This window comes from Jaculus jaculus, chromosome 1, assembly GCF_020740685.1.
Source record: "Jaculus jaculus isolate mJacJac1 chromosome 1, mJacJac1.mat.Y.cur, whole genome shotgun sequence".
Classification (NCBI taxonomy): Eukaryota; Metazoa; Chordata; class Mammalia; order Rodentia; family Dipodidae; genus Jaculus; species Jaculus jaculus.
Window position 1 is genome coordinate 178,337,053 of NC_059102.1, and position 24,541 is coordinate 178,361,593.

Consider the following 24,541-nt stretch of genomic DNA (forward strand, 5'->3'; position numbering starts at 1 on the left):
TGCAATGTCAAGGGAGGGGGCTCGCCCAGGGCTCCTGTAGCTCAGGGGGCAGGCCTGAGCCCTGCGTCCTTCCCAGGACTGTCCAGCCCCCTGACCGGGGCACCCCATCCTGAGGGGCTTCGCACTGGCCCCCACCGAAGCAGGGGATCTGACCGACTTGGAGCTCAGCTGGATGGTACAGACGTGCAAAATGGAAGGGTTCCCCCTCGTCCCCCCTGTGAGTACTGGGGCTCCGCCACCAGCCCAACCCTGGGCTCTGGGATGCCCGCCCGCCTGCCACTAACCCTGTCAGCCCACCCGCTGCCCTCCGACTCCCTATCAGTGGGAAGTTGGTGTTTCCTCCCCAGAGCTGCTGGCCTGAGACCTAGCAAGGGGCCATTGGCTTCCTCGGAGCATGCCTTGGGCGGGCTGAGGGCTGCCGCCCGGGCCCATGGTGGGGCTGTGATCGGTGGGGCCTGAACAGTTATTTATAGATGAGACTCAGCAACAGGCCGAGCTGTCGGGCAGGGTGCTGGGTGCTGAGCTGAGGATGGTGAGGGTGGCCATAGAGAGCTTGTGGAGGAGGTGGGGAGACTGGCCTGGGGAGAAGCCAGTCCTCAGGATGGGAAGAGCTGAGGGTGGAAAGCAACAGGCAAGATCTCGACCCAAGACCAGGGAGCTCGTGAATCAAGGGTTGGTAGAACTTTGGGTCACCATGGGTCCTCAGTGCCCAGTCTGGGGCCTAGCACAGGAAAAAAAAAAAGAAAAAGAAAAGAAAAAAGACTGTTGAACCAAGTGTTGGAACTTGGACCTACACGTCCCTGAAAGGCCGGGACAATAGGGAGGTCTTGGGGCCCGGCTGGGCAGGAGTCAGACATACAAGAGACACAATGCAGGGAACTCTGGGGCCAAGGCTGAGTTCAGTGAAAGGGTGGGCAAGGGATGATGGAGCTGGGACCCAGGCTAGGGCTGGGGTAGGGCCCGGGTTGAGCATAGACTGGATTGAGGGCGAAAAAAGGACAGGGTCCAAGTCTAGAGGTGAAGATGCAGGAGTCCCATCCCGTGGGACGCCAGGAGCATAGAGGCAAGCAGGAGAGTTCGATCACCACTGTCCTCCAGTTCTCGGTGACAGTGACACGCTTAGGCAGGTGGCAGTGTAGGATACCTCAGAGAGGACCCTTTTGCCTTCTCCCATTCTTGAGGGGAGCTGGGAAGGGCTGGGCAGGGCCTGCCCACCTGACTCAGCTTTCCTGGCTCACAGGCTGAGCTCTTCCCCACCCTACCCAGTTACAGAGCTGCAGGAGGCACCCCAGGCCTGACATCACAGCCAACATCCTGGGCAGGCTGGGTGTGCTGCCTGGAAACCCCAGGGGGAGGGGCAGCTCCGGGCCCCTCACAGCCTAGCCCAGCCAGGCCTGATCATCGGCTCTCCTGCCTTGACCCTCTTCCTCCACCAAGGACCAAGAAGGTGTCAGGGCTGTGCACCGGTGGTCCAGGTGGTCCCAGCCCACTTCGCTTCAACCACCCCACAGGCCCTGGGGCTTTGGCCCACTGTATTTGACCACTAACCTCTCAGTCCTGAACCCCATCCAGAGCTGAGCAGGGGGCAAATCCCCTTGGGAATCCCATCCCAGTCCCTTCTTCAGCCCCAGAAGCCACTCTAAACGGGGGGGGGGGGTGCTCCCAAGGCAACCCTAAGCAAGCCCGAGAGCGGCAGTAATTATTGTGCAATCTTCGAGCACACTGCAGGCTGGGGAGTGGGAAGGGGGAAGAGGCCCGATGATTGTTGGGAAGGCTGCGGGTGTGCATGTCTCTGTGCCCAAGCCAGCGAGAGATGGTGGAGAAAAGAGCAAAAGGAGGGAGGGGAGGAGGAGAAGGAAGAAGGGATAGAAAAAGCCAGGTGTGGTGGCACACACACCTTTAATCCCAGCACTTGGGAGACAGAGGTAGGAGGATTGCTGTGAGTTCAAGGCCAGCCTGGGGTAGAGGAGACCCTACCATTAAAAAACCAAAAACAAACAAACAAACAAAAAACGACGAGGAAGGAGGAGGAGGAGGTATAGAAGAACAGGGAGGAAGAGGAGACAGAAATTGGCCAGGAGTGAGAGAGAGATGGGAAGGGAAGGAGATTATTGGGAAAAGCGTGAGAAGGACAGGGCGGAAAGTAAGGAGAAGGGGGAAGAGGAGGAGGAGGAAAGAAAAGAAATGGGAGAAGGAAGGAGGGACAGAAAGTATCTTAGTAAGGGGGGAAAGAGAGCGGGGTTAAGCCCTCTGTCCCTTGGTCCCCAAAGCCTGGGTGACTTTTGTTCAAACCATCAGCATCCTTGTGGTGGCCCTACACCTGCCGGGAGCTGAACACAGGCTGAGGGAGGAAGGGAAGGGCCAGCAGGCAATAACAGAACATACTGCGCCATGTGGGTGGCTCTGTGGAAGGCTGTGGGTGCGAACATTGATGGCTGGAATGCATTGTGTGTGTGTGTGTGTGTCAGCGAGTGTGACTGTGCCACAGGAGTGACTGTGTAAAAAAAAGTGTATGCATTTGTGAGCATAAGTGGCCCACAGAGTAGATATAAAGACATGTGTGACCCTACCTCGAGAAACAAAAATAAAATAAATTAAATGCGTGTGTAGTGGGGGGGGGTGAGAAGGTGCGTGTGTCTACATATAACATAGGGACAGATGGCCAAGAGTATGAGTGGACGTGCAGGAGGGGATCTACATGGGGGCTGGGATGGTGTGTACATTTGGGGGAAGGAATATGTCAGCGTGAATGGAGAACGTGAGGGGGCTGCAGGAGTAAGCAGAGCAGTGAGGAGGCTGGGGCGATGTCCTTCCATCAGCCCTGGGCCTCTGACCTGTGACCTCTCCATCCCATCTCTCCCTGCTGCTTTCCTGGGGCCCTGCCCCACTTCTTGAGGCACTGACCCAGGACTCAGTCCAGCCCTGAGTGCAAACCTGCTTGGGATCTATCCCACAGTCCAGGTCCTGACACCCTCCTCTCTCAGCAGCCATCGGAAGAGCTGGTTTCCTATGACCCGGATCTGTACCAACGCCAGACACACGACTACTACCCCTTCATTGGCAGCGATGGAGAAAGCCACAGCGGTAAGTGCAAGGCCCAGCGGCCCTCTTCCTGGCCTGGCCTGGGCCAGAGTGTGCCCTGGGGCTGGAGACAAAAAGAGGAAACAGCCCCCAGGACTTCTTTGGAATTCTGAGAATCAGTGGCACACAGCTCCCCCATCCCTGCACCTCTGCCACCCACTCCACCCTCTCCCTGAGCACCGTCCATGCCAAGGGCAAGCTTGGTTTCTGTCACATTTAGCTTAGGGACATTTTTCTCCTTTGTTTTCGTTTATTTATTTGAGAGAGAGAAAGACACAGATAGAGAGAAAGAGAATAAATGGGCACACCAGGGCATCTAGCCAGTGCAAAGAAACTCCCGATGCATGGGCAACCTTGTGCATCTGGCTTACATGGGACCTGGGGAAATCGAACCTGGGTCCTTAGGCTTCACAGGCAAATGACTTAACTGCTAAGCCATATCTCCAGCTCTTGACTTAAAAAATATTTATTTGCAAGCAGAGAGAGAGAGAGAGAGAGAGAGAGAATAGGTAAAGCTTGGGGACTTTTTGAAAAATGGGGACACAGGGGCTGGAGAGATGTCTTAGTAGTTAAGGCACTTGCCTGCAAAGCCTAAGGACCCAGGATTGTTTCTCCAATACCCCTGAAAGCCACACGCATAAAGTGGCGTATGTGTCTGGAGTTCATTTGTAGTGGCTGGAGGTCCTGGCATGCCTATTCTCTCTATCTGCCTCTTTCTTTCTCTCAAATAAATAAATTATATACTATATATATATATATATATATATATATATATATATATATTTTTTTTTTTTTTTAATTAGGACACAGAGGCTTAGGGAGCTGGATGGTTTATCCTGGACCAGTGAAACACAAGTCGTTCTACTGCCCAGTGCTTTTTCCTCTGCCCATTCACCCCATCCCTTTCCTCTGTTCATGTTGCCCCTTTATATCCCAAACACTCCTTGGGCCATTTTCCCCCTGCTCTGTGTGGCTAGCAGTCTTTCTCAGCGTCAGCTGTGGGACTATTGACATTTAGGTCTCAATAATGCTATGTCTGTAGGAGGCTTACAGCATCAGCTTCTTCCACTGCACATGACAACCATTATGACAACCGTCCTTCCTTTCCCCCCAGTTCAGTGCTGCTGGGCTAAGGGAAAGCATGGGAAGACCCCTTGTTCAGAGGCCAAGATCCCCAGTCTGTTCGTAGTGGGAAAGAAGCCTGGGTTAACTGTCCACCTGGAGGCCTGCCTTATCCTGGAGCAAGTTCAGGGGAGAGGAGAGACATTCTCTGAGGTTGGGACCCGCGCAGGGCCACCAGAAGCGGATGAGGTGACCCAGTTAAGGGATGGGTCCTGATTAGTGGATTCTCCAGGCTTTTAGAGTCCAGGGGCGCGGGGGTGTCTGCAGCCTACAAAACAGAGACATGTGGGTGCCATAGCTGTGGGAGACGACACAGCTGACAGCGTCACCCAGGGATGCCATCTGTGGCGAGTCCCATATTTAGGGATCTTCCATCTGGATGTCAAATCTTGAAAGCAGCTTCACAGGAACTCCCACCCGGCGTCCAAAATGAAGGCTGTCTGGAAGCGGGGGGTACCACTCACCTAAGGGGCTCAGGCTTCTTTCCTAACCCCAGGGCTTGGAAGGCTTTAAACTTCCGTTGTCCTTTTAAATTTAGCTGGGATTATGTAAGAAACACATCCTCTCTGTAGGAAACCCCGAGAATGCTAAAAAGTCTCCCTTGTCCCACTTTATGCACAGCGCTCCTCACCCAGCCTGAGAACTAGGTCTGAGTGACCCCTACGCCCTGGCCGCCCTGGCCGCAGGCAGGTCTGCAAACGCGGTCCCTCTGGGTTTGAGGAGGGCGCCCCCTGGTGACCCAGGTCCCGCAAGCACCGCGCGCTTTCTCAGCCTCTTTCACTGGGGTTGGAAACGTTTCTTGTTTTTAAATATTTTATTTTTATGAGAGAGAGAGAGAGAATAATGGGAGTACCAGGGCCTCTAGCCACTGCAAAAAAAAAAAAAAAAAAAGAACAAAACTCCAGACGCATGCGCCACCTTGTGCAGCTGGCTTATGTGGGCCCTGGGGAATTGAGCCTGGGTGCTTTGGCTTTTCAGGCAAGTGTCTTAACGGCTAAGCCATCTCTCCAGCCCTAATTTATTAATTTTTTTTTTAAAAGAAAGCAATGAGCCTGGCGTAGTGGCACACGCCTTTAATCCCAGCACTCGGGAGGCAGAGGTGGGAGGATCGCCATGAGTTCAAGGCCACCCTGAAACTACAGAGTTAATTCCAGGTCAGCCTGGACCAGAGTGAGACCCTACCTCGAAAAACAAAAAAAAAAAAAAAGAAAGAAAGAAAGAAAGCAATGGAGGGCTGGAACTCCTCCCCAAAAAACTTTGCTCGAGCACTTCCCTGAGGAATGAATGGACAAGGCAGGGCCTGTATGTGCCACTTTGTGCGTCTGGCTTTACATGGGTACTGGGGAACAGGACTCCAGCATCAGGCTTTGCAAAAGCAAGTGTCTTTAACCGCTGAGCCATCTTTCCAGCCCTTAATTAAAAAAAAAAAATTATTGTGTTTTGTTGTGTTTTTCAGAGGTATGGTCTCCCACTACTTCAGGCTGACCTGGCATTCACTGTGTAGCCTCAGGGTGGTCTTGTATTCATAGAGATCTTCCTACCTCTTCCTCCCATATGTTGGGACTACAGGCATGCACCACCACATTCAGCCAATCTTTTATTAAAAATTTTTAAGCCGGGCATGGTGGCGCATGCCTTTAATCCCAGAACCCGGGAGGCAGAGGTAGGAGGATTGCCGTGAGCTTGAGGCCACCCTGAGACTCCAAAGTGAATTCCAGGTCAGCCGAGGCTACAGTGAGACCCTACCTCGAAAAAACAAAAAAAAAAATTTTAATATTTTTATTTATTTATTTATTTATTTATTTGAGAGAGAGAGAGAAGGAGAGAGAAAGAGGCAGATAGAGAATGGCACTCAGAGCCTCCAGCCACTGCAAATGAGCTCCAGATGCATGTGTCCCCTTGTGCATCTGGCTTACATGAGTCCTGAGGAGTTGAACCTGGGTCCGTTGGCTTTGCAAGCTAACGCCTTAGCGGCTAAGCCATCTCTCCAGCACCTTTATCAAATTTTTAAAAACCTTTTTTTTTTTTTTTGAGGTAGGTCTTGCTCTAGCCCAGGCAGACCTGGAATTCACTATGTAATCTCAGGCTGGCCTTGAAGTAACAGTGATCCTCCTAGCTCAGTCATCTGTGTGCTGGGATTAAAGGTGTGCACCACCACTCTGGCTAAAAAACGTTTTATTTATTTATTTATTTATTTGCTGGCGGGGTGGGGGGAGGGAGAATATGGTTACACCAGGGCCTCCTGCCATTGCAAAAGAATTTGGAATTCTTTTTTCATGTGCCACTTTGTGCATTTTGTCTTATGTGGGTACAGGGCAATCTAATCAGGACCAACCTAGGTCTGCAGGCTTTGCAAATAAGTGCCTTTAACAGCTGAGCCATCTCTCCAGCCCAGCAGAGGCATATATCTTTTGGGTCTTTGGCAGCCTGGGTCTTACCCTTTCTGCCATTAAGGTTGCTACCACTTGTCTAGAATCCAACTGGTCCTAGGCTGGTGGAGTGAGTGCGGTGGAGTCACAGGAACTCTGGATTTCCCTGGCTCAAGTCCCCCATTGGGTTATTTATATCTGGGTGGGACTATAGGAATAACTCCTAGGCGGACACCTAAGCATGAACCCAGAATTTCCGCCAGGTGTCCCTGGTCCTGCCCACTGCCTACCCTCTGCCATCGTTACCAATTGGTATCTGTGCCAAACCTTCTAACACCTGATGGTGGATACTGCCCAAAGACTCAAGAAAGGAGACTGCCCATGTCCCTTTGCTGATTTCCGTCCTCTGTGTCCACACGTTTAGATTGTGAGACTTAGTGAAAAGGCTTGGAGGTGGACTTGGGCCCAGCCCTGGCTTCACTTAGAGACGTGTCGCTTTGGTGTAAGCAACATAACCTTGCTGAGCCCTGGGCTTCATCTATAGACATGGAGGTAACTTACAGAGGTGTGGTGAGTCGATGAGGTAACGAGTGTAATCTATGAGGCTGTGTTCTATGCTGAGAATGAGTCCAAGGAAATTTTCAATAAAGCTGTAGTCTTACAATACCCCCCAAAGAGGAGTCTGGGGGGAGGGAAGGAGCAGAGATCAAATAGGTCATTGTGTACTTAAATGGGTGACAGCATACTAGCCACCCATCCCCCCATCCACAACACGCGTCCATTCATGTACTCACGCTCCTGTCTAACACCCACCCATCCATCTCCTCACCCACCCACCTATCCTCCTATCCTTTCAACCACTTACCTTGAACACACTCCTCCCTTTTTCCTCTAGCATTGCTCCCTCCATCAGAGTCTCTGCATTCCAAGTATCTAGCCCCTGATGTAGACACCTGAGAGTCCATGATGAGCTAAGCAAACAGGGCACAGATATCCTATAATGATTGACAGTGATGTAAAGCAGTGTGGAGGCATGCTCGTGTGAGTCGTCAAGGAAGAGGGTAGCGGTTGACTGGTGGGTATCTGAATGAAGTAAGGAAACTGCATGGGGGAGATAGGTAAGGGAGGCAATCCTAGGCACAAAAGCAGTAGGACAGCCACACAGAGGGCCTAGGTTGCTGAGCACTGGCTCATGGAGACGAAATGAAGCCAGGTGGTCAGCAGTTCACAAGAGGTGTGAAGGCACGGAGGACTGTGGGATATATCCTGTGGCCTCACGCATCCAAGGCCCATCCCTATCTCTGAACTGCACCATCAACCATTCTGGGGATCTTTGAGCAGGAAAATGGCAATGATCTGAATAATATGTTATTAAATACATTTTAGATATTTAAGGGTTTTTTTTGGGGGGTGGGTTGTTTTTTTGAGGTAGGGTCTCGCTACAGCCCTGGCCGACCTGGAATTCACTATGTAATCCAAGGGTGGCTTCGAACTCAAGGTGATCCTCCTACTTCTGTCTCCTGAGTACTGGGATTAAGGGTTCGTGCTACCACACCCAGCTGATATTTAAGTTTTAATTAGAATCGCGAATAATCATTGGTATAATGTAACAAGCCCAGCATATCAAGAGACTCTTCTCTTCCTCGCCTTCCTCCCCACTGTGGCACCATCTGTCCCTGCAGATCCTGTGTGCTGGTGACTATCTATACACACATGCGTATTCTATTCCTCCAAAAGTAGAGCTGACCTACCATGCTGCTCTGCCCGTTGCGTAACATACACAGCATGTGTGAGAGGGGCAGTGGCCGCCTTATGAACCGAAAGCAACCTTTCTACCACAGTGCTGTGTAAATGTGCAAGTGAAGGTATGAACTAGAATCCTGAGCGTCGTCATTCACAAGTACTGGTTTTTATCAGGGCAGGGAAGGCTTCTGGGCGCTGAGCAGAGATGAATCAGCTGGTTTTTCAGTTTGAGATACCATCTGCGCACTTGTGCTGTGAAGAGGGGACTTGGACTGCAGCCAGTTCACACGGCACACATACAGTTCTCCATGCTTCCTTGGCAGCTACATGTTTGAACGAACGTGCCCATTGTGAGGACCGTGTAGTGATGACTCTCAGCCGGGCCACATGATGTCCTTTGATTACCTGCACTCTGATTACCCCTCCGTGTCCCTGTGTTCTGGTGGCACTGTTGCAAGGAGATAAGAGTGTAGGATGCTGGGATTCGTCCTCCACTCCCCGTCGCTATCTAGGGTGACTGTGGCCAAGATATTCGACCTCTCTGTGCTTTACTTTTGCTTTTACCACTTTACAACACACGGTCGCATTGTTTTGTTTCGCTCCTATCTTTTCTCTATGCTGGCGAGTGGCAGTTTGGCTGCGAATAGAACTCAGGGTGCAAATATTTTTTTTTTCCTCTTTTTCTTTCTTTCTTTCTTTTTTTTTTTTTTTTAAATGGTTGGGTCATGATCTAGCTCAGCCTGTCCTAGAATTCACTATGTAGCTTCAGGGTGACCTTGAACTCACAACAATCCTCCTACCTCTGCCTCCCAAGTGCTGGGATTAAAGACGTGTGCCACCACGCCCGGTTTATGTTCTCTTTTTTGTAATCTGAATTTTGTTTTCATATGTTTATTTTTTCTATTTTATCTCTCAGAAGTTATTTCTTTATTCCCTTCCTTTCTGTCTCCCTCTTTTCTTTTTTTTTCGTGGTAGGGTCTTGCTGTAAGCTAGGCTGACCTGGAATTCACTATGTTGTCTCCGGGTGGCCTTGAACTCACAGCCATCCTCCTTCTTCTGCTTCCCGAGAGACTGGGATTAAAGGTGTGTGCCACCATGCCCAGTTTTTCTTTCTTTTTATTGAGACACAATCTCACCATGTAGCACAGAATGACTTCAAATTAGGAATTTTCTTGCTTCAGATTCCCAAGTGCCAGGATTACAAACATGTACCACCATACTTACTGATTTTTTTTTTTTAAAGGTAGGGTCTCACTCTAGCTCAGGTTGACCTGGAATCCAGCATGTAGTCTCAGGCAGGTCACAGCCAGCCTCTAAAAACTAAATGTTCTCTCTGGCTGCTGGGTAGAGAGCAGATGAAAGGGAAGTAAAAACAGAAACTTGGAGAAACAGCACTTAGGAAAATGATGGAGTAATCCAGGAAAGACACATGGATGGAGACTCAGACAAGAGTTGTGGCAGGAGAGACAACAGGGGTGGGCAGATTCAAGATAAAGCATAAAGGTAGGGCTCATAGGAGTTAATAACCTTTATTATTATTATTATTTGGTTTTTCCAAAATAGGGTCTCACTCTAGCCCAGGCTGACCTGGAATTCATTATGTAGTCTCAGGGTAGTCTTGAACTCACCACAATCCTCCTACCTCTGTCTCCCAAGTGCTGGGATTAAAGGCGTGCTCCACCATGCCGGGCTAATTCTATCTTTAGTTTTCTGAGCAACGGCCATCTTCCATAGTGGCTGTACCATCTGCACCATCCCAACAGTGCACAGTGTTCTCCACATCTTCATTAATGCTTGCCACTTATTTATTTGCAAGGAGAAAGAGAGAGAGAGAGAGAGGGAGAAGACAGAGAGAATGGGCATGCCAGGGCCTCCCGACACTGCAAATGGACTCCAGTTGCATGCGCCATTTTGTGCATTTGGCTTTATGTGGGTATTGGGGAATTGAACTTGGGTTCTTAGGATGCAAGCAAGTGCTTTAACTGCTGAGCCATCTCTCCAGCCCTAATTTCTATATTTCTTTCTTTCTTTTTTTTTATAAATTTTTTAAAACTTTCATTTATTTATGAGAGAGAGAGAAAGAGAAAGAGAGAGAGAGAGAGAGAATGGGCACGCCAGGGCCTCCAGCCACTGCAAACGAACTCCAGATGCATGCTCCACCTTGTGCATCTGGCTTACGTGGGTCCTGGGGAATCAAGCCTCGAACCGGGGTCCTTAGGCTTCATAGGCAAGCACTTAACCGCTAAGCCATCTCTCCAGCCCTATATTTCTTTTTTTCTTTCTTCTTCTTCTTTTTTAAATCAGTAGTCATCCTAATAGGTGTGGAAGAATTTAGTTTGTGATGGGATTGGTGAAGGAGAGTTACAAACCACCCACCACCCCACCCTCACCCTACCCACGCATCCATCCATACATTGGAGTTGCATATATTCTTTCACCTTTCATATCCCTAACCATATAGCCACCTATCAATTTATCCACACACCCATCAAATCAGCCACCCATAATCCTCTGCAACTGTCCTTCCCTCCACCTAACAAGCCTTCTCTCTATCTTTACATTCACCCATCCATCTAACAAACATGCTAAGTGACTGGGCACAGTATAAGATGCTGTAGAATGCATAAAAGACAGATCTTACAGATTCATCTTTGTATCAAGGTAAATAATTAAAGCTCCAAGGCTGGAGAGATGGCTTAGCTATTAAGGTGCTTGCCTGTGAAGCCTAAAGACCCAGGTTCAATTCCCCAGTACCTATGTAAGCCATGTGCACATGGTGGCACATGTGTCTAGAGGTCTTTTGCACTAGCTGGAGGCCCTGGCATATCCATTCTTTCTCTCGAATAAATAAATAAAATGAATAAAGATAAAACTCCAATAACCAGGATGCATAGCAGAAAGAAACAAGTGCCATGAGATCTATAGCTCTTTGCTCTCTAGGTCTCAATTGACACATCTGAATGCTTTTCAGAAGAGGCTTGGGCTCTAGGAGCCCTAGTCTGCTGGGGTGTGACTTCCTGAAAAGGTGTTTTTCTTGGCCCCTTGTAGCAGTTACTTTCCCATTGTTGGGACAAAACACCCAGCCAAGAGCAGTGTATGGAAGTTACGTTTTATTTTGGCTTATAATCTCAAGGGGAAATTTCATCATGGCAGGGCAAACACAGCAGAGCAGAGGCTGGACATCACATCTTGTCACATCAGCCAGGAGATAGTAACAAGAATGAGCTAGAGGGCTGGAGAGATGGCGTAGTGGTTAAGGCACTTGCCGGCAAAGCCAAACGACCAGGTTCCATTCCCCAGTACCCACATAAATCCAGATGCACAAGATGGTGCATGTGTATGGAGTTCATTTGCAATGGTTACGGGCCCTGGTATGCCCATTCTCTCTCTCTCTCTCTCTCTTTCTTCCTCCTTCCCTCTTTCTTTCTCTTAAATAAATAAAAATAACTAAATAAAACATATTTAAAAAAGAGAATGAGTTAGGTAACAGCACCCAGTAGGGCTGAACTAATCAACCCCAGGTTCTGGTCCTATTGACCTGCCGTCCAGCAAGGGACCACCTCCTAAAGGCTCTACCACTTTCCCAAATTGCCACCTGCTGGAGATCAAGGATACAAAACATACAAGGCTATAGGAGACATTTCATTCAAACTGCCATATGCTGCTCCTAGCTCACATAGATTCAGGGCTACCTCTTGATGTAAATCTTTAACAACTTTTTGGTGTTTTGAAGTAGGGTCTCATTCTGGCCCAGGCTGACCTGGAATTCACTGTGGAGTCTCAGGGATCTTTAACAACTTTAACAGTTCCTATAGTCTTTACCAATCCCAACATGACTCAAATGTCCAAAGTCTCTTCTGAAACTTAACTGTAAGACTTATAAGACCAACACACAAGTTAGGGGCTGGAGAGATGGCTTGGTGGTTAAGGCACTTGCCTGTGAAGCCTCAAGACCTAGGTTCAATTTCCCAGTATTTATGTAAGGCAGATACATAAGGAGGAGCATGCATCTGAAGTTTGTTTGCATTGGCTAGAGGCCCTGGTGTGCCCATTTTCTATCTACCTTTCAAATAAATAAATAAATATGTTTGAAAAACACACAAGGGCTAGACATATTGCTTAGTGGTTAAGGTGCTTGCCTGCGAAGCCTAAGGATCCAGGTTCAATTTCCTAGTACCCACATAAGCCAGATGCACATGGTGGTGCACATGTCTGGAGTTTATTTGTAGTGGCTAGAGGCCCTGGTGAGCCATTCTCTCTCTCTCCCTCTCTCTCTTTCTCTCTCTCTATCTATCTCTCTCTACCCCTCTTTCTCGCTCAAATAAGTAAACAAAAATAAAAATATTTTTAAAAAATAAGCCCGGAGTGTTAGCAAATGCCTTTAATCCCAGAACTTGGGAGGCGGAGGTAGGAGGATCACCATGAGCTTGAGGCCACCCTGAGACTACATAGTGAATTCCAGATTAGCCTGAGCTAGAGTGAAATTCTACTTTAAAATAAATAAATAAATAAGTCAGGTGCGGTGGCACACACCTTTAATCCCAGCACTCGGGAGGCAGAGGTAGGAGGATCTCTGTAAGTTCAAGGCCATCCTGAGACTACAGAGTGAATTCCAGGTCAGTCTGAGCTAGAGTGAGACCCTACCTTGAAAAAACAAAGAAAGAAAAAATGAAAACCACACAAGTTACATACTTCCAACACATAATGGCACAGAGTAAACATTCCTATTACAAAAAAGAAGGTGCAGCAAGGGAAGGCTGGACCAATGCAAGATAGAATGTCATCAGGGCAAACATCAAATCCTGCAGCTCCATGCCCAGCACTTGGAACCTGTGATTAGATCCTCTGGGATCCATGAGGTTTGGGTAGTTTCCCCCTCCAGCTGTGCTGCATGCTTTCAGGGTGGACCTACCTCAGCCGGAGCAAGCAGCTTTCCTTGTTGGTCATCCATAGTCCTGACATCTCCAAAACCCTGCAGTGTCCAGTGCAGCCTACAGTTTGTCTTCACACCTCCATACAATGGCCTCATAGGGCTGCCTTGCAGGGACCTCAACCCTGCTCACATTGCCATCTTCAGAACCACATGCACGTCATGACCCTCTTTAAGGCTTTTTTGTTTGTTTGTTTGTTTTTGAGGTAGGGTTTCACTCTAGTACAGCCTGACCTGGAATTCACTATGTAGTCTCAGGGTGGCTTTGAACTCACAGTGATCCCCCTACTTCTACACCATCACACCTGGCTCAGCATCATTTCTTTTTTTCTTTTTTTAAATTTTTATTTATTTATTTATTTGAGAGTGACAGACACAGAGAGAAAGACAGGTAGAGGGAGGGAGAGAGAATGGGCGCGCCAGGGCTTCCAGCCTCTGCAAACGAACTCCAGACGCGTGCGCCCCCTTGTGCATCTGGCTAACGTGGGACCTGGGGAACCGAGCCTCGAACCGGGGTCCTTAGGCTTCACAGGCAAGCGCTTAACCGCTAAGCCATCTCTCCAGCCCACAGCGTCATTTCTTAAAAAAAAAAAAGAATTTAAACTGCGCATGGTGGCGCATGCCTTTAATCTCAGAACTCCGGAGGCAGAGATAGGAGGATCATCATGAGTTCAAGGCCACCCTGAGACTACATAGTGAATTCCAGGTCAGCCTGGGATAGAGTGAGACCCTATCTTGAAAAACAAAACAACAACAATAAGAATTGTTTTTGCTGAGTGTGGTGGCACACACCTTTAGTCCCAGCACTTGGGAGGTGGAGGTAGGAGGATCGCCATGACTTTGAGGCTACCCTGAGACTGCACAGTGAATTCCAGGTCAGCCGGGGCTACAGTGAGACCCTACCTTGGGGAAAAAAAAAGAATTGTGAATTTTTTTTCCTACTACACACAGAAAGAAAATGTCAACATTCATACATGTTGCCTAAGCAAAAACACCCAGGGAAACAGGCAACACATACTCATTACATTCCTAAGACATACCAGGTGACAAGATGACAACTTTGGGTAAGTACTAAGTCTACAAACAGCTAGATTAGCTCCTCTACAAAATGAGTTCAGGACCAGCCTGAGCCTACATAGTAAATTCCAGGTCAGCCTGAGCTAGAGCAAGACCCTACCTCCAAAACCCAAAATAAATAAATAAATATTTTTAAAGGTTTTATCTATTTATTTGACAGACAGAAAGAGGAAGGAAGAGAGGGAGAGAGAGAGAATGGGCACGCCAAGGCTCCAGCCACTGCAAACAAACTCCAGATGCGTGTGCCAACCTTGTGCATCTGGCTTATGTGGGTCCTGGAGAATTGAACCTGGGTCCTTTGGCTTTGTAGACAAACGTCTTAACTGCTAAGCCATTCCTCCAACCCCCACACCAGAAAAAAATGTAATTATTTGTAAGGAGAAAGAGAGAGACTGAATGGCCATGCCAGGGCCTCTTGCTCCATATGCATGCACCACTTTGTTCATCGGCTTCATGTGGGTACTGGGGAATGAACTGGGCTGTCAGGATTTGCAAGCAAGTGCCTTTCACCACGAGCAATCTTCCCAGTCCATTTCCAGCACCTTAATGCTTTCAGAACCAGTACTAGGTACACTACACTGCCGAAACTGTAAATGAAGAGATAAACATCAGCATTCTTCCTCGGGCCCTTTTTTTTTTTTTTTTTTTTTTCCCCAAAAGAATCCAGCACTCCTATTGTCCCAATACAGAGCAGCTAGGCTGTCCTCAGTGGTGGGAATCTTTTGAACAATTACAGGTGAAGGCCCCAGTCTCTGTGCTGAGAATCTGAACCTGTTCACTCTTCTTTTCTTGACTCTTCATCTCCTTTGTCTCTGTATTTCCTTTATTATTATTATTATTTTTAAATTAAATAATTAGCCGGACATGGTGGCGCATGCCTTTAATCCCTGCACACAGGATTAGTAACTTATTATTATTTTGGTTTTTGGAGGTAGAGTCTCACTCTAGCTCAGGCTGACCTGGAATTCACTCTGTAGTCTCAGTGTGATCTCGAACTCACAGTTATCTTCCTACCTCTGCCTCCAGAGTGCTGGGATTAAAGGCATGCACTACCACACCTGGCTCTGTATTTCCTTTTCAAAAATTTTTTTGAGGGACTGGAGAGATGCTTAGAGGTTAAGGTGCTTGCCTGCAAAGCCAAAGGATCCCAGTTTGATTCTCTAGAACCCATGGAAGCCAGATGCACAAGGGGGCACATGTGTCTGGAGTTCGTTTGTAGTAGCTGGAGACCCTGGCACATCCATTTTCTCTCTCTCTCTCTCTTTCTCTCTGCCTCTTTTTCTCTCTCAAATAAATAAATAAATAAATATATTTAAAGAAAAAAATTTTTGAAGCCAGGCATGGTGGTGCACGCATTTAATCCCAGCACTCAGGAGGCAGAGGTAGGAGGATCGCCATGAGTTCAAGGTCACCCTGAGACTCCATTGTGAATTCCAGGTCAGTATGGGCCAGAGTGAGACCCTACCTTGAAAAGCCAAAAAAAAAAAAATTTTTTTTTTTTTTGAGATGAGGTCTCATGTAGCTCAGGCTAAACTTGAACTCATTTATCTGGCCAAGGCTAGCCTGCCTTGATCTTATCTGTTTTTATTTTATTTATTTGACACAGAGAGAGAGAGAGAAAGAGAACTCCAGAACTCCAGATGTGTGTGCCCCCTTGTGCATCTGGCCAATGTGGGTCTTGGGGAATCGAACCTGGGTCCCTAGGTTTTGCAGGCAAACTCCTTAACAGCTAAGCCCATCTCTCCAGCCCTATTTTATTTTTATTTTTTTTTTAATTTTTGTTTATTTAAATTTATTTATTTGAGAGAGACAGACAGACAAAGAAAGAAAGAGGCATAGAATGGGCACACCAAGGCCTCCAGCCACTGCAAACGAACTCCAGAGGCATGTGCCACCTTGTGCATCTGGTTTATGTGGGTACTGGGGAATTGAGCATCGAACTGGGGTCCTTATACTTCACAGACAAGAGCTTAATTGCTAAGCCATCTCTCCAGCTCTATTTTTTGGTTTTTCAATGTAGGGTCTTGGTCTTGCTGTCCTCCAGGCTGACCTGGAATGCACTATGTAGTCTCAGGGTGGCCTGGAACTCTCAATGATCCTCCCCAGTGCTGGGATTAAAGGCATGTGCCACCACACCTGGCTTTTTTTTTTTTTAATGTTATTTATTTATTTGCAAGTGGAGAGAGATAGAGGAGAGAGAGAAAGAATGGACAGGTGCTCCAGGGCCTCCAGCTGCTGCAAATGAACTCCAGATGCATATGCCACTGTGCACCTGGCTTTAAGTGGGTACTGGGGAATCAAACTTGGGTTGTTAGGCTTTGTAAGAAAGCACCTTAACTGCTGAGCCATCTCTCCAGCCCAGTCTTCTCTGTTTTAAAGATACTTTAATCCCAGTACTTGGGAAACTGAGGTATGAGAATCATGAGTTTGAGGTCAGACTAGGCTACACAGTGAAACCCTGTCTTCAGTAAATAAATAAAAGGACAATGGCTTCTTTTGATGTGGCTGGGGGATAGGTAGATACCTGAATTATGAATGACTTGTGGGTAAACACAAGTTGGATTATGGGTAGATGATGGAGGGACAGGTGGGTGATGGTTGGATGGATGGTAGTTTAATGATGGATAAAATGATTAATAACATGTCAATGACCATGGAAAGACTGATGGACGCAAACAGTCATTAAAATCTCTCAAGGTCACCATGGATCTTACATAAAGCTCTTATTTAGTTATTTGAGAGAGGGGTGGGGGAGGGAAAGAATGAGGATCAGTGTGCCAGTGCCTCGAGCCACCACAAATGAACTCCAGATGCATGCGTCATCACATGCATCTGGCTTATGTGGGACCTGGAGAATCAAACCTGGGTCCTTAGGCTTTGTAGGCAAGCACCTTAACTGCTAAACCATCTCTCCAGCCCCATAAAGCTCTTATTAATAGCCTTGTTCCTCATCGCGACAATGGTATACCAGTGAGAGTTCAGTTTCTAGAATTAGACAAAACAGGTTTGGATCATGACTATAAACAACCTGAACATCTTGGAGTCGCCATTTCCTTACTGTTCAAAAGGAGATTGCTGCTCTGACGGCTACCTCCTCAGAGTTAGAGTGAGAGTTAAATGCAAGAATGTGGGTTAGATTCTTAGCATATGTCTGATATATTAAAAATGCATTAAGCAGCCGGGAATGGTGCACACACCTTTAATCCCAGCACTCGGGAGGCAGAGGTAGGAGGATCGCCATGAGTTCGAGGCCACCCTGAGACTACATAGTGAATTCCAGGTCAGCCTGAGCTAAAGTGAGACCCTACCTCAAAAAAAAAAAAAAAAAAAAAGAGGCAAAGGTAGGAGGATTGCTATGAATTCAAGGCCAGCCTGGAACTACAGTGAGATATCCAGGTCCACCTGGGCTAGAGGGAGACCCTACCTTAAAAAACCCAAAAGAGCTGTGCGTGGTGGTGCACATCTTTAATCCCAGCACTCGGGAGGCAGAGGTAGGAAGATCGCCATGAGTTAGAGGCCACCCTGAGAGACTACAGAGTGAATTCCAGGTCAGCCTGGGCTTGAGTGAGACACTAGAAAAAAAAATTAAAACAAATTTAATTTAATATAAAAAAGGATTAAAAAATGCAATCACGAAGCGTTATCCAAGTTGTTTGGTTTTATTTTCTTGAGATAGAGCCTCACTCGCTAGCCCAGACTGTCCTGAATTCACTATGTAAACCAGGCTGGCCTTGAACTTATAATGATCTGCCTGCCTCATCCTCCTAAGTGCTGGCATTATAGGTGAGAGCCACTGTGTGCAACTTGAGTTGTCCAATTTGGGCATGGTGGTGCATGTCTGTAAACTCAGTACTTGGTGAAGTGGAGGCAGGACAATCAGGAGTTCAAAATTGGTCATGGTAGTGTGTGTCTGGGTTATCCTTAGTTAACATGGCAAATTCGAGGCCAGTCTGGGGCCCACAAGACTCTGTTTGAAAAAAGGTGGGGTGGGGGGGGGTTGCTGGAGATATGGCTTAGCAGTTAAGGTGTTTGCCTGCAAATCCAAAGGATCCAGGACCCACATAAGCCAGATGCACAAGGTGCATGCGTGTGGAGTTCGTTTGCAGTGGCTAGAACCTGGTGTACCCATTCTCTCCCTCTGTCTGTCTCTTTCTGTCTCTTAAATAAATAAAATAGTATATATATATATATATATACATATATATATATATATATATATATATATATATATATATATATATGGAGAGAGAGAGAGAGAGTGTCAGATATGGTGGCTCACATGTGTAATCCTAGCACTTGGGAGACTGAAGCAGGAGGATCACCATGAGTTTCAGGCCAATGTGGGCTACAGAGGGAAATCTGAGAGATGCCCAGAAATGAGTTCTGAGAGCTCAGGAGGCCTGACCTTTACACTGGGAAGGTGTTCTCTTATTGTTCTCATAAGAACCCATATTTGGAATGACCCTGTGACCAGACAGCATTCCTTACGCAACTGCCTGAGTGCCCAAATAAAGGGTAAAGGTGAGGCTTGAAACTTTCATTGTACCACAGGAAGTCTCTGCCAGAGGCTCCGGGAGACCCAGGGATGGGTTCCAGAGCTTCCTTATAGATCTGTTTGGTGCCCATTTCCCTGAGGATGCCTTGGACTCCCCGGCCTCTAAGGTGGACTCAGAAGAGCTTGGGGACGTGCTGGCTGCTGGCCTTACGCTGGGACCACCACAGTGAGCTCAGGGCTCTGAGGAAGAGCTAGTATGGGGTAGTGATGGGGGTGGAAAAAGAGCACAGGTGCTCCTCACCTCACCCCCAGAGCAATGCAAGCACCCAGGGCTACCTACCACACACCCCTGGATCTGCAGTGGGTGGGGGGTGGGCAGGATCAGCAGGCATTTTACACGCCCGGCTGTTTTTTTTTTTGAGACAGTCTCACCACATAGTCCATGCTGGCCTCAAACTTGTATTCTCATCTGTCCTTTCAGAATACTGAGTTTATAGGTGTGTTAATGCAGGCTCTTCAGAACAAAATATTAATATCATGATAGTTAATGTTGCTTCTTTTTAATTTTTAATTTTTATTTATTTATTTGCAAGCAAAGAGAGAGAGAGAGAAGAAAGACAGATAGAGAGAATGGGTGTACCAGGGCCTCCAGCCACTATAAATAAACTCCAGATGCATGCACCACTTTGTGCGTCTGGCTTCATGTGAGTACTGGGGAACTGAACCAGGGTCATTAGGCTTTGCAGGAAAGCACCTTAACCACTGAACCATCTCTCCAGCCCAGTGTTGATTCTTACTTCATGCCAGGTTCTATTCTAAGCACTCTGTAGGAATTTACTCCTCACAATGAACTAATAAGATGGGGGTAATTATTAGCCCACTTAGGTGGAGAAACAGGCCTAGAGAAATGGAATGGCATGCTTAGTGCCACACAACAGTAAGTGCCACAGCCAAGGTTTCAATCCAGCTCCACCCAGCTCCCAAATCATGTGCTTTCTGTATGTTATACAACCTCCTCCTAGAGGTGGGGCTCAGCTGAAGAATGTCACATAGGGTCACACAGGCAAAGCCGCCACTTAGCAAGAGCCATAGTGAGATGTGGTGGCTCACACCTGTAACCCCAGCACTGGGGAGGCTGAGGTAGGATAATTACTGTGAAGTTGAGGCCATCTTGGACTACAGAGGGAGTTCCAGATCAGCCTGAGTGAGATTCTGCCTCTAAAGAACAAAAACAAAACAAATAATTCTATAATATCCAGTCCAGAGCAAAAGTATTCCATTTCTTTTTAATTTTTTTATTTATTTGAGAGAAAGAGGCAGACACAGAGAGATTGAGTATGAGCATGCCAGAGCCTCCTGCTGCTACAAATGAACTCCAGATGCATGTGCCACTTTGTGCATCTGGCTTTAGGTGGGTACTGGGGAAATGGAACCCAGGCCATCAGACCTTGCAAGCAAGTGCCTTTAACCACTGAGCCATCTTTTCAGCCCCCACTGCATTTCTTAGGGATGTGGGAGTGAGGATATGTTTGGGTGAGAGGCAAAGAAAAAGAGGGAAGATGATGGGCAGGCATGTTGGCATGAGCAGACATGCACACTGTTGGTGGGTATGTTCAGACAATGCTGTGGTCTGGCATGTTCTATACTACTTGGGGCACATGAGAAAATGCCTTTGTTGTAGACCCCAAACTGTGTCCAGGAAATCCCTCAGACATGCTACAGACTTTGTTCTTGGAAAAGATAAGAGAGAAACCACGCCAGAGATCTTCCCTAGTCTCCAGACAGGGCTGCCAGGGCCATGTGGCTGTGCCCCACACTCGAATCCACCCTGCCCTGCCTCCCGCAGATGATGGCCAGCCCCGGGGGCTTTCCAGGGAAGTCTCTGTTCCTGTAAGCCTCCCTGGAACCCACATGCAGCTGCAGAGGCAGCCCCGTGGGTCTGGACAAGCTCTGGTGTGTGAGGAATGTCAGCCCTGTGACTTTGCTGTCACACCTTGGCCATGTGACAAGGCCATGTGCATGTGACTGTGGGCAGCCAGGAGCTGGTGGGAGGTTAAAACAGAAGGGGAAGGGAATCAGCTTTTCCTAGGGCTGGCTCTGGAACTAGGAATTCTTGCAAGTGTGAGCTCATTCGTAGCCTCAACAATTCTCCCCAGCTTACAGGTGAGCCCACCTGAGCCAGAGAGGCCCGAGCCCGAGGCCACACAATCTATAAATGGCAGAGCCAGGGTGCAGACTCTGGCTCAGAAGCCTGCCCCTCCCCGCCCCCACCACTCTGGAAGCAGGATGAAATGGTGACTGAGAACCACTCTGAGCCCTGCTTCAGACCTAGCTCCTGGCTTGGCCACTGCAGAGACCTTAAACCTTGGGCATATTATGTGGCCTGTCTAAGCCTAAGGTCTGCTCTATAAAGTAGCAGTGTAGATGAGTGTTAAAGGAGATGACATTAAAAAATATATTTATGGGCTGGAGAGATGGCTTAGTGGTTAAGCACATGCCTGTGAAGCCTAAGGACCCTGGTTCGAGGCTCAATTCCCCAGGACCCACATTAGCCAGATGCACAAGGGGGCGCATGCGTCTGGAGTTTGTTTGCAGTGGCTGGAAGCCCTGGCGTGCCCATTCTCTTTCTCTCTCTGCCTCTTTCTCTCTCTCTGTCTGTTGCTGTCAAATAAACAAAAAAAAATTTAAATATATATATATATATATATATATATATATATATATTTTATTTATTTGACAGAGAAAGAGGGAGAGAGAGAGAGAGAGAGAATGGGCGCACCAGGGCCTCCAGCCACTGCAAACGAACTCCAGATGCGTGCGCCCCTTTGTGCATCTGGCTAATGTGGGTCCTGGGGAGTCAAACCTGGCTTTGCAGGCAAACACCTTAACTGCTAAGCTATCTCTCCAGCCCACTTTCTTTCTTTTTTTCTCTCTCTCATATAGCTCAGGATGACCTTGAACTTCTGGTCCTTGTGCCTCGATCTCCTGTTTTCTTTTGTTTTTCAAGATAGGATTTCACTCTAGCCCAGGCTGACCTGGAACTCACTGTAGTTCCAGGCTGGCTTTGAACTCACAACAAACCTCCTTCCTTGGCCTCGTGAGTGTTGAGATTAACGGTGCATGCCATCCCATCCGGCCCACCTCCCGTTTTTACAGGCATGTGTTACTGTAGCTGGTATAAAGAAGATTCATTTAAATTTTCTCCCCAGCCTGACAGGAGCCTGGGTTGCTATTTTATTATACTGTGACCACCCCTAGCTCACGGTCGTCTACCGGGCTGTCTCCACAGATCATTACTGGGACTTTCACCCACACCACATGCACAATGAGTTCGAGAGCTTCACAGAGAACCACTTCACGGAGCTGCAAAGCGTGCAGCCGCCTCAGCTGCAGCAGCTCTACCGCCACATGGAGCTGGAGCAGATGCATGTCCTCGACACCCCCATGGCACCACCCCATGCCAGCCTGGGCCACCAGGTACGTGCTGCCAGCTGTCCTCTGTCCCCCCACAGGCCTGTGGTGAGGCGTGGAAGCTTCACAGGAAGCTGACACTGGTTCTTACTCAACGTGGCTTCCTGCCTCACAGCGCCAACATTGGCCGGTGCCCCAACGGCCATGCTGACCTTCCAACTGACCTCATGACCCCATAGCCTTATCTCGTCTCACAGAGCATGGGTAGCCCCCGTGTAACCCCCCAGCTCTCAATTACCCTCCTCACCCATGCCTGGTTGTGTGCCTTCAGGCTCCCACTGACTACAGCCTTCATTTTACTGTCCCTTCATGCTCCCAGCATCTGAGTCACCAAACACCAACCTCTGCCGACCTCTGTTGGTCTTTTGCACTCCCTGATGACCTCCATGACTTACGTCCATTCCACAGATCCAAACCCCAGTCAATAGCCCCTGTGGATCTGCCACCCCTCACCAACCGCCACTGTCTCTTCATTGGCTCTTTCCTGCACCCAAATCACTGCACCCCAGTAGTAGTAGTCCTCCTCTCCTCCCAGGGCCACTGCCAGGCCAGACACATAGAAGAACAAGGCCACCCTCACCTGCCCTGAACCAGAGCCCCGTGGGCAGCTGATACTTGCAAGCCCAATGAGCTGCATCCCTGCATGTGGTGGGCAGGACTGTCTAATTTTCCTTAGCCTTCCATTCACTCTTCCTGTCCTCTGCTGATTACTGCCCTTCCTTCCCTTTCCAGGTTTCCTACATGCCCCGGATGTGCTTCTCTTACCCACCCTTGTCCCCAGCCCACCAGCCGAGCTCAGATGAGGAGGAGGGAGAGCGGCAGAGCCCCCCACTGGAAGTGTCTGATGGGGAGGCTGACGGCCTGGAGCCTGGGCCTGGCCTTCTGCATGGAGAGACAGGTAGGGTCCTGCCTTAGCCTCTGACCCAGCTGGTCCTGATCTGATCCTGGCTGTGTTTAAGCGCTTAGCCAAGGCCATGCCGCAGCGCCGTGTGAGTGTGGGAACACTTTGTAGGAACTTCTGTGTGCATCTCTCTATCTCCACATGTGTCTGTGAGCCTGTGCGTGTTGTAAGTGTAAAAGACATCTCTTCAAAAAGTGTGCGAGGAGCCGGGAGTGGTGGTGCATGCCTTTAATCCCAGCACTCGGGAGGCAGAGGTAGGAGGATCACCGTGAGTTCGAGGCCACCCTGAGACTACATAGTGAATTCCAGGTCAGCCTGAGTTAGAGAGAGACCCTACCTTGGAAAAAAAAACAGTGTATGAGGGTGTGTACATCTGTGTATCCTTGATGTGTGCGAATGTATGACCTGTGTGTGTGTGTGGGGGGGGCATGTGTGTAGACACGTGGAGGGGTGCAAAGGCAGAGGTATGCGAGTGCGTGGACATGTCAGCATGGGAGTAGGTGTGAGGCTGTGTGTGTATACGTGTGTGAGTGGCTGTGGGCATGTGTGTAGACATGTGGGGTGTGTGCATAGATGGGGATATGTGAGTGTGTGGACATGTGGACATGTCTGAGCATGGGGAGTAGGTGTGAGGCTGTGGGGGGGGGCATGTGCATGAGTTGGCACAGGTGAGTGTATGCATCTGCCAAGGTTGGGGGGGGGATTCTTGGGAAGGGTCCCTACCTCCCCACCTCACCTGGCCTCTCTCCCACAGGCAGCAAAAAGAAGATCCGCCTGTACCAGTTCCTTCTGGACCTGCTGCGCAGCGGCGACATGAAGGACAGCATCTGGTGGGTGGACAAGGACAAGGGCACCTTCCAGTTCTCGTCCAAGCACAAGGAGGCGCTGGCGCACCGCTGGGGCATCCAGAAGGGGAACCGCAAGAAGATGACCTACCAGAAGATGGCGCGCGCGCTGCGCAACTACGGCAAGACGGGCGAGGTGAAGAAGGTCAAGAAGAAGCTCACCTACCAGTTCAGCGGCGAGGTGCTGGGCCGCGGGGGCCTGGCCGAGCGGCGCCTCCCCGCGCACTGAGCGCCCCGCGAGCCGCCGCGCCGCGCCGGCCCCGCCCGAAGCATTAAAGCCCTCGGCGGCCCGGACTCGGCGGGGCCCCGGCGCCGCCCGCCGCCCGCCGCGCTTCGCCTCCCGCCCGGACTCGCCCGTCTCTGTACATTGGACGCCTTGTTAAGCAGCCCCCGTCCCGCCTCCCTCGCCCCGCAGCCTCGCGAAGAACTAGTAAAGTTGTCCTGAGCTTCTCCTCCCGCCGCGCCCGTCTCTCTCTTTCCCGAGGTTTCGGTGAACGCCCGCGGAGC

General features: G+C 48.9%; 1 protein-coding gene across 2 annotated transcripts; it reads left to right on the forward strand.

Moving 5' to 3' along the window:
• Nucleotides 1-24,263, forward strand: Spi1 (Spi-1 proto-oncogene). 2 transcript variants are annotated; one of them, XM_045136161.1, is made up of 5 exons: nucleotides 1-217; nucleotides 2,985-3,084; nucleotides 22,107-22,294; nucleotides 23,021-23,186; nucleotides 23,944-24,263. In XM_045136161.1, the coding sequence occupies exons 1-5, from the start codon at nucleotides 173-175 to the stop codon at nucleotides 24,261-24,263; spliced, it is 819 nt and encodes a 272-aa protein (XP_044992096.1). In that variant the 5' UTR covers nucleotides 1-172. The 2 variants fall into 2 exon arrangements, with proteins under 2 accessions (XP_044992096.1, XP_044992101.1); XM_045136166.1 differs by having other exon boundaries at nucleotides 2,988-3,084.
• The last annotated feature ends 278 nt before the right edge of the window (nucleotides 24,264-24,541 follow it).

Coding starts and splice junctions, on each gene's coding strand:
- Spi1 (XM_045136161.1), top strand. CDS start 173: ATGGTACAGACGTGCAAAATGGAAGGGTTCCCCCTCGTCCCCCCT. Junction 3,085..22,106: donor CGATGGAGAAAGCCACAGCG/GTAAGTGCAAGG, acceptor CTGTCTCCACAG/ATCATTACTGGGACTTTCAC. Junction 22,295..23,020: donor ATGCCAGCCTGGGCCACCAG/GTACGTGCTGCC, acceptor TTCCCTTTCCAG/GTTTCCTACATGCCCCGGAT.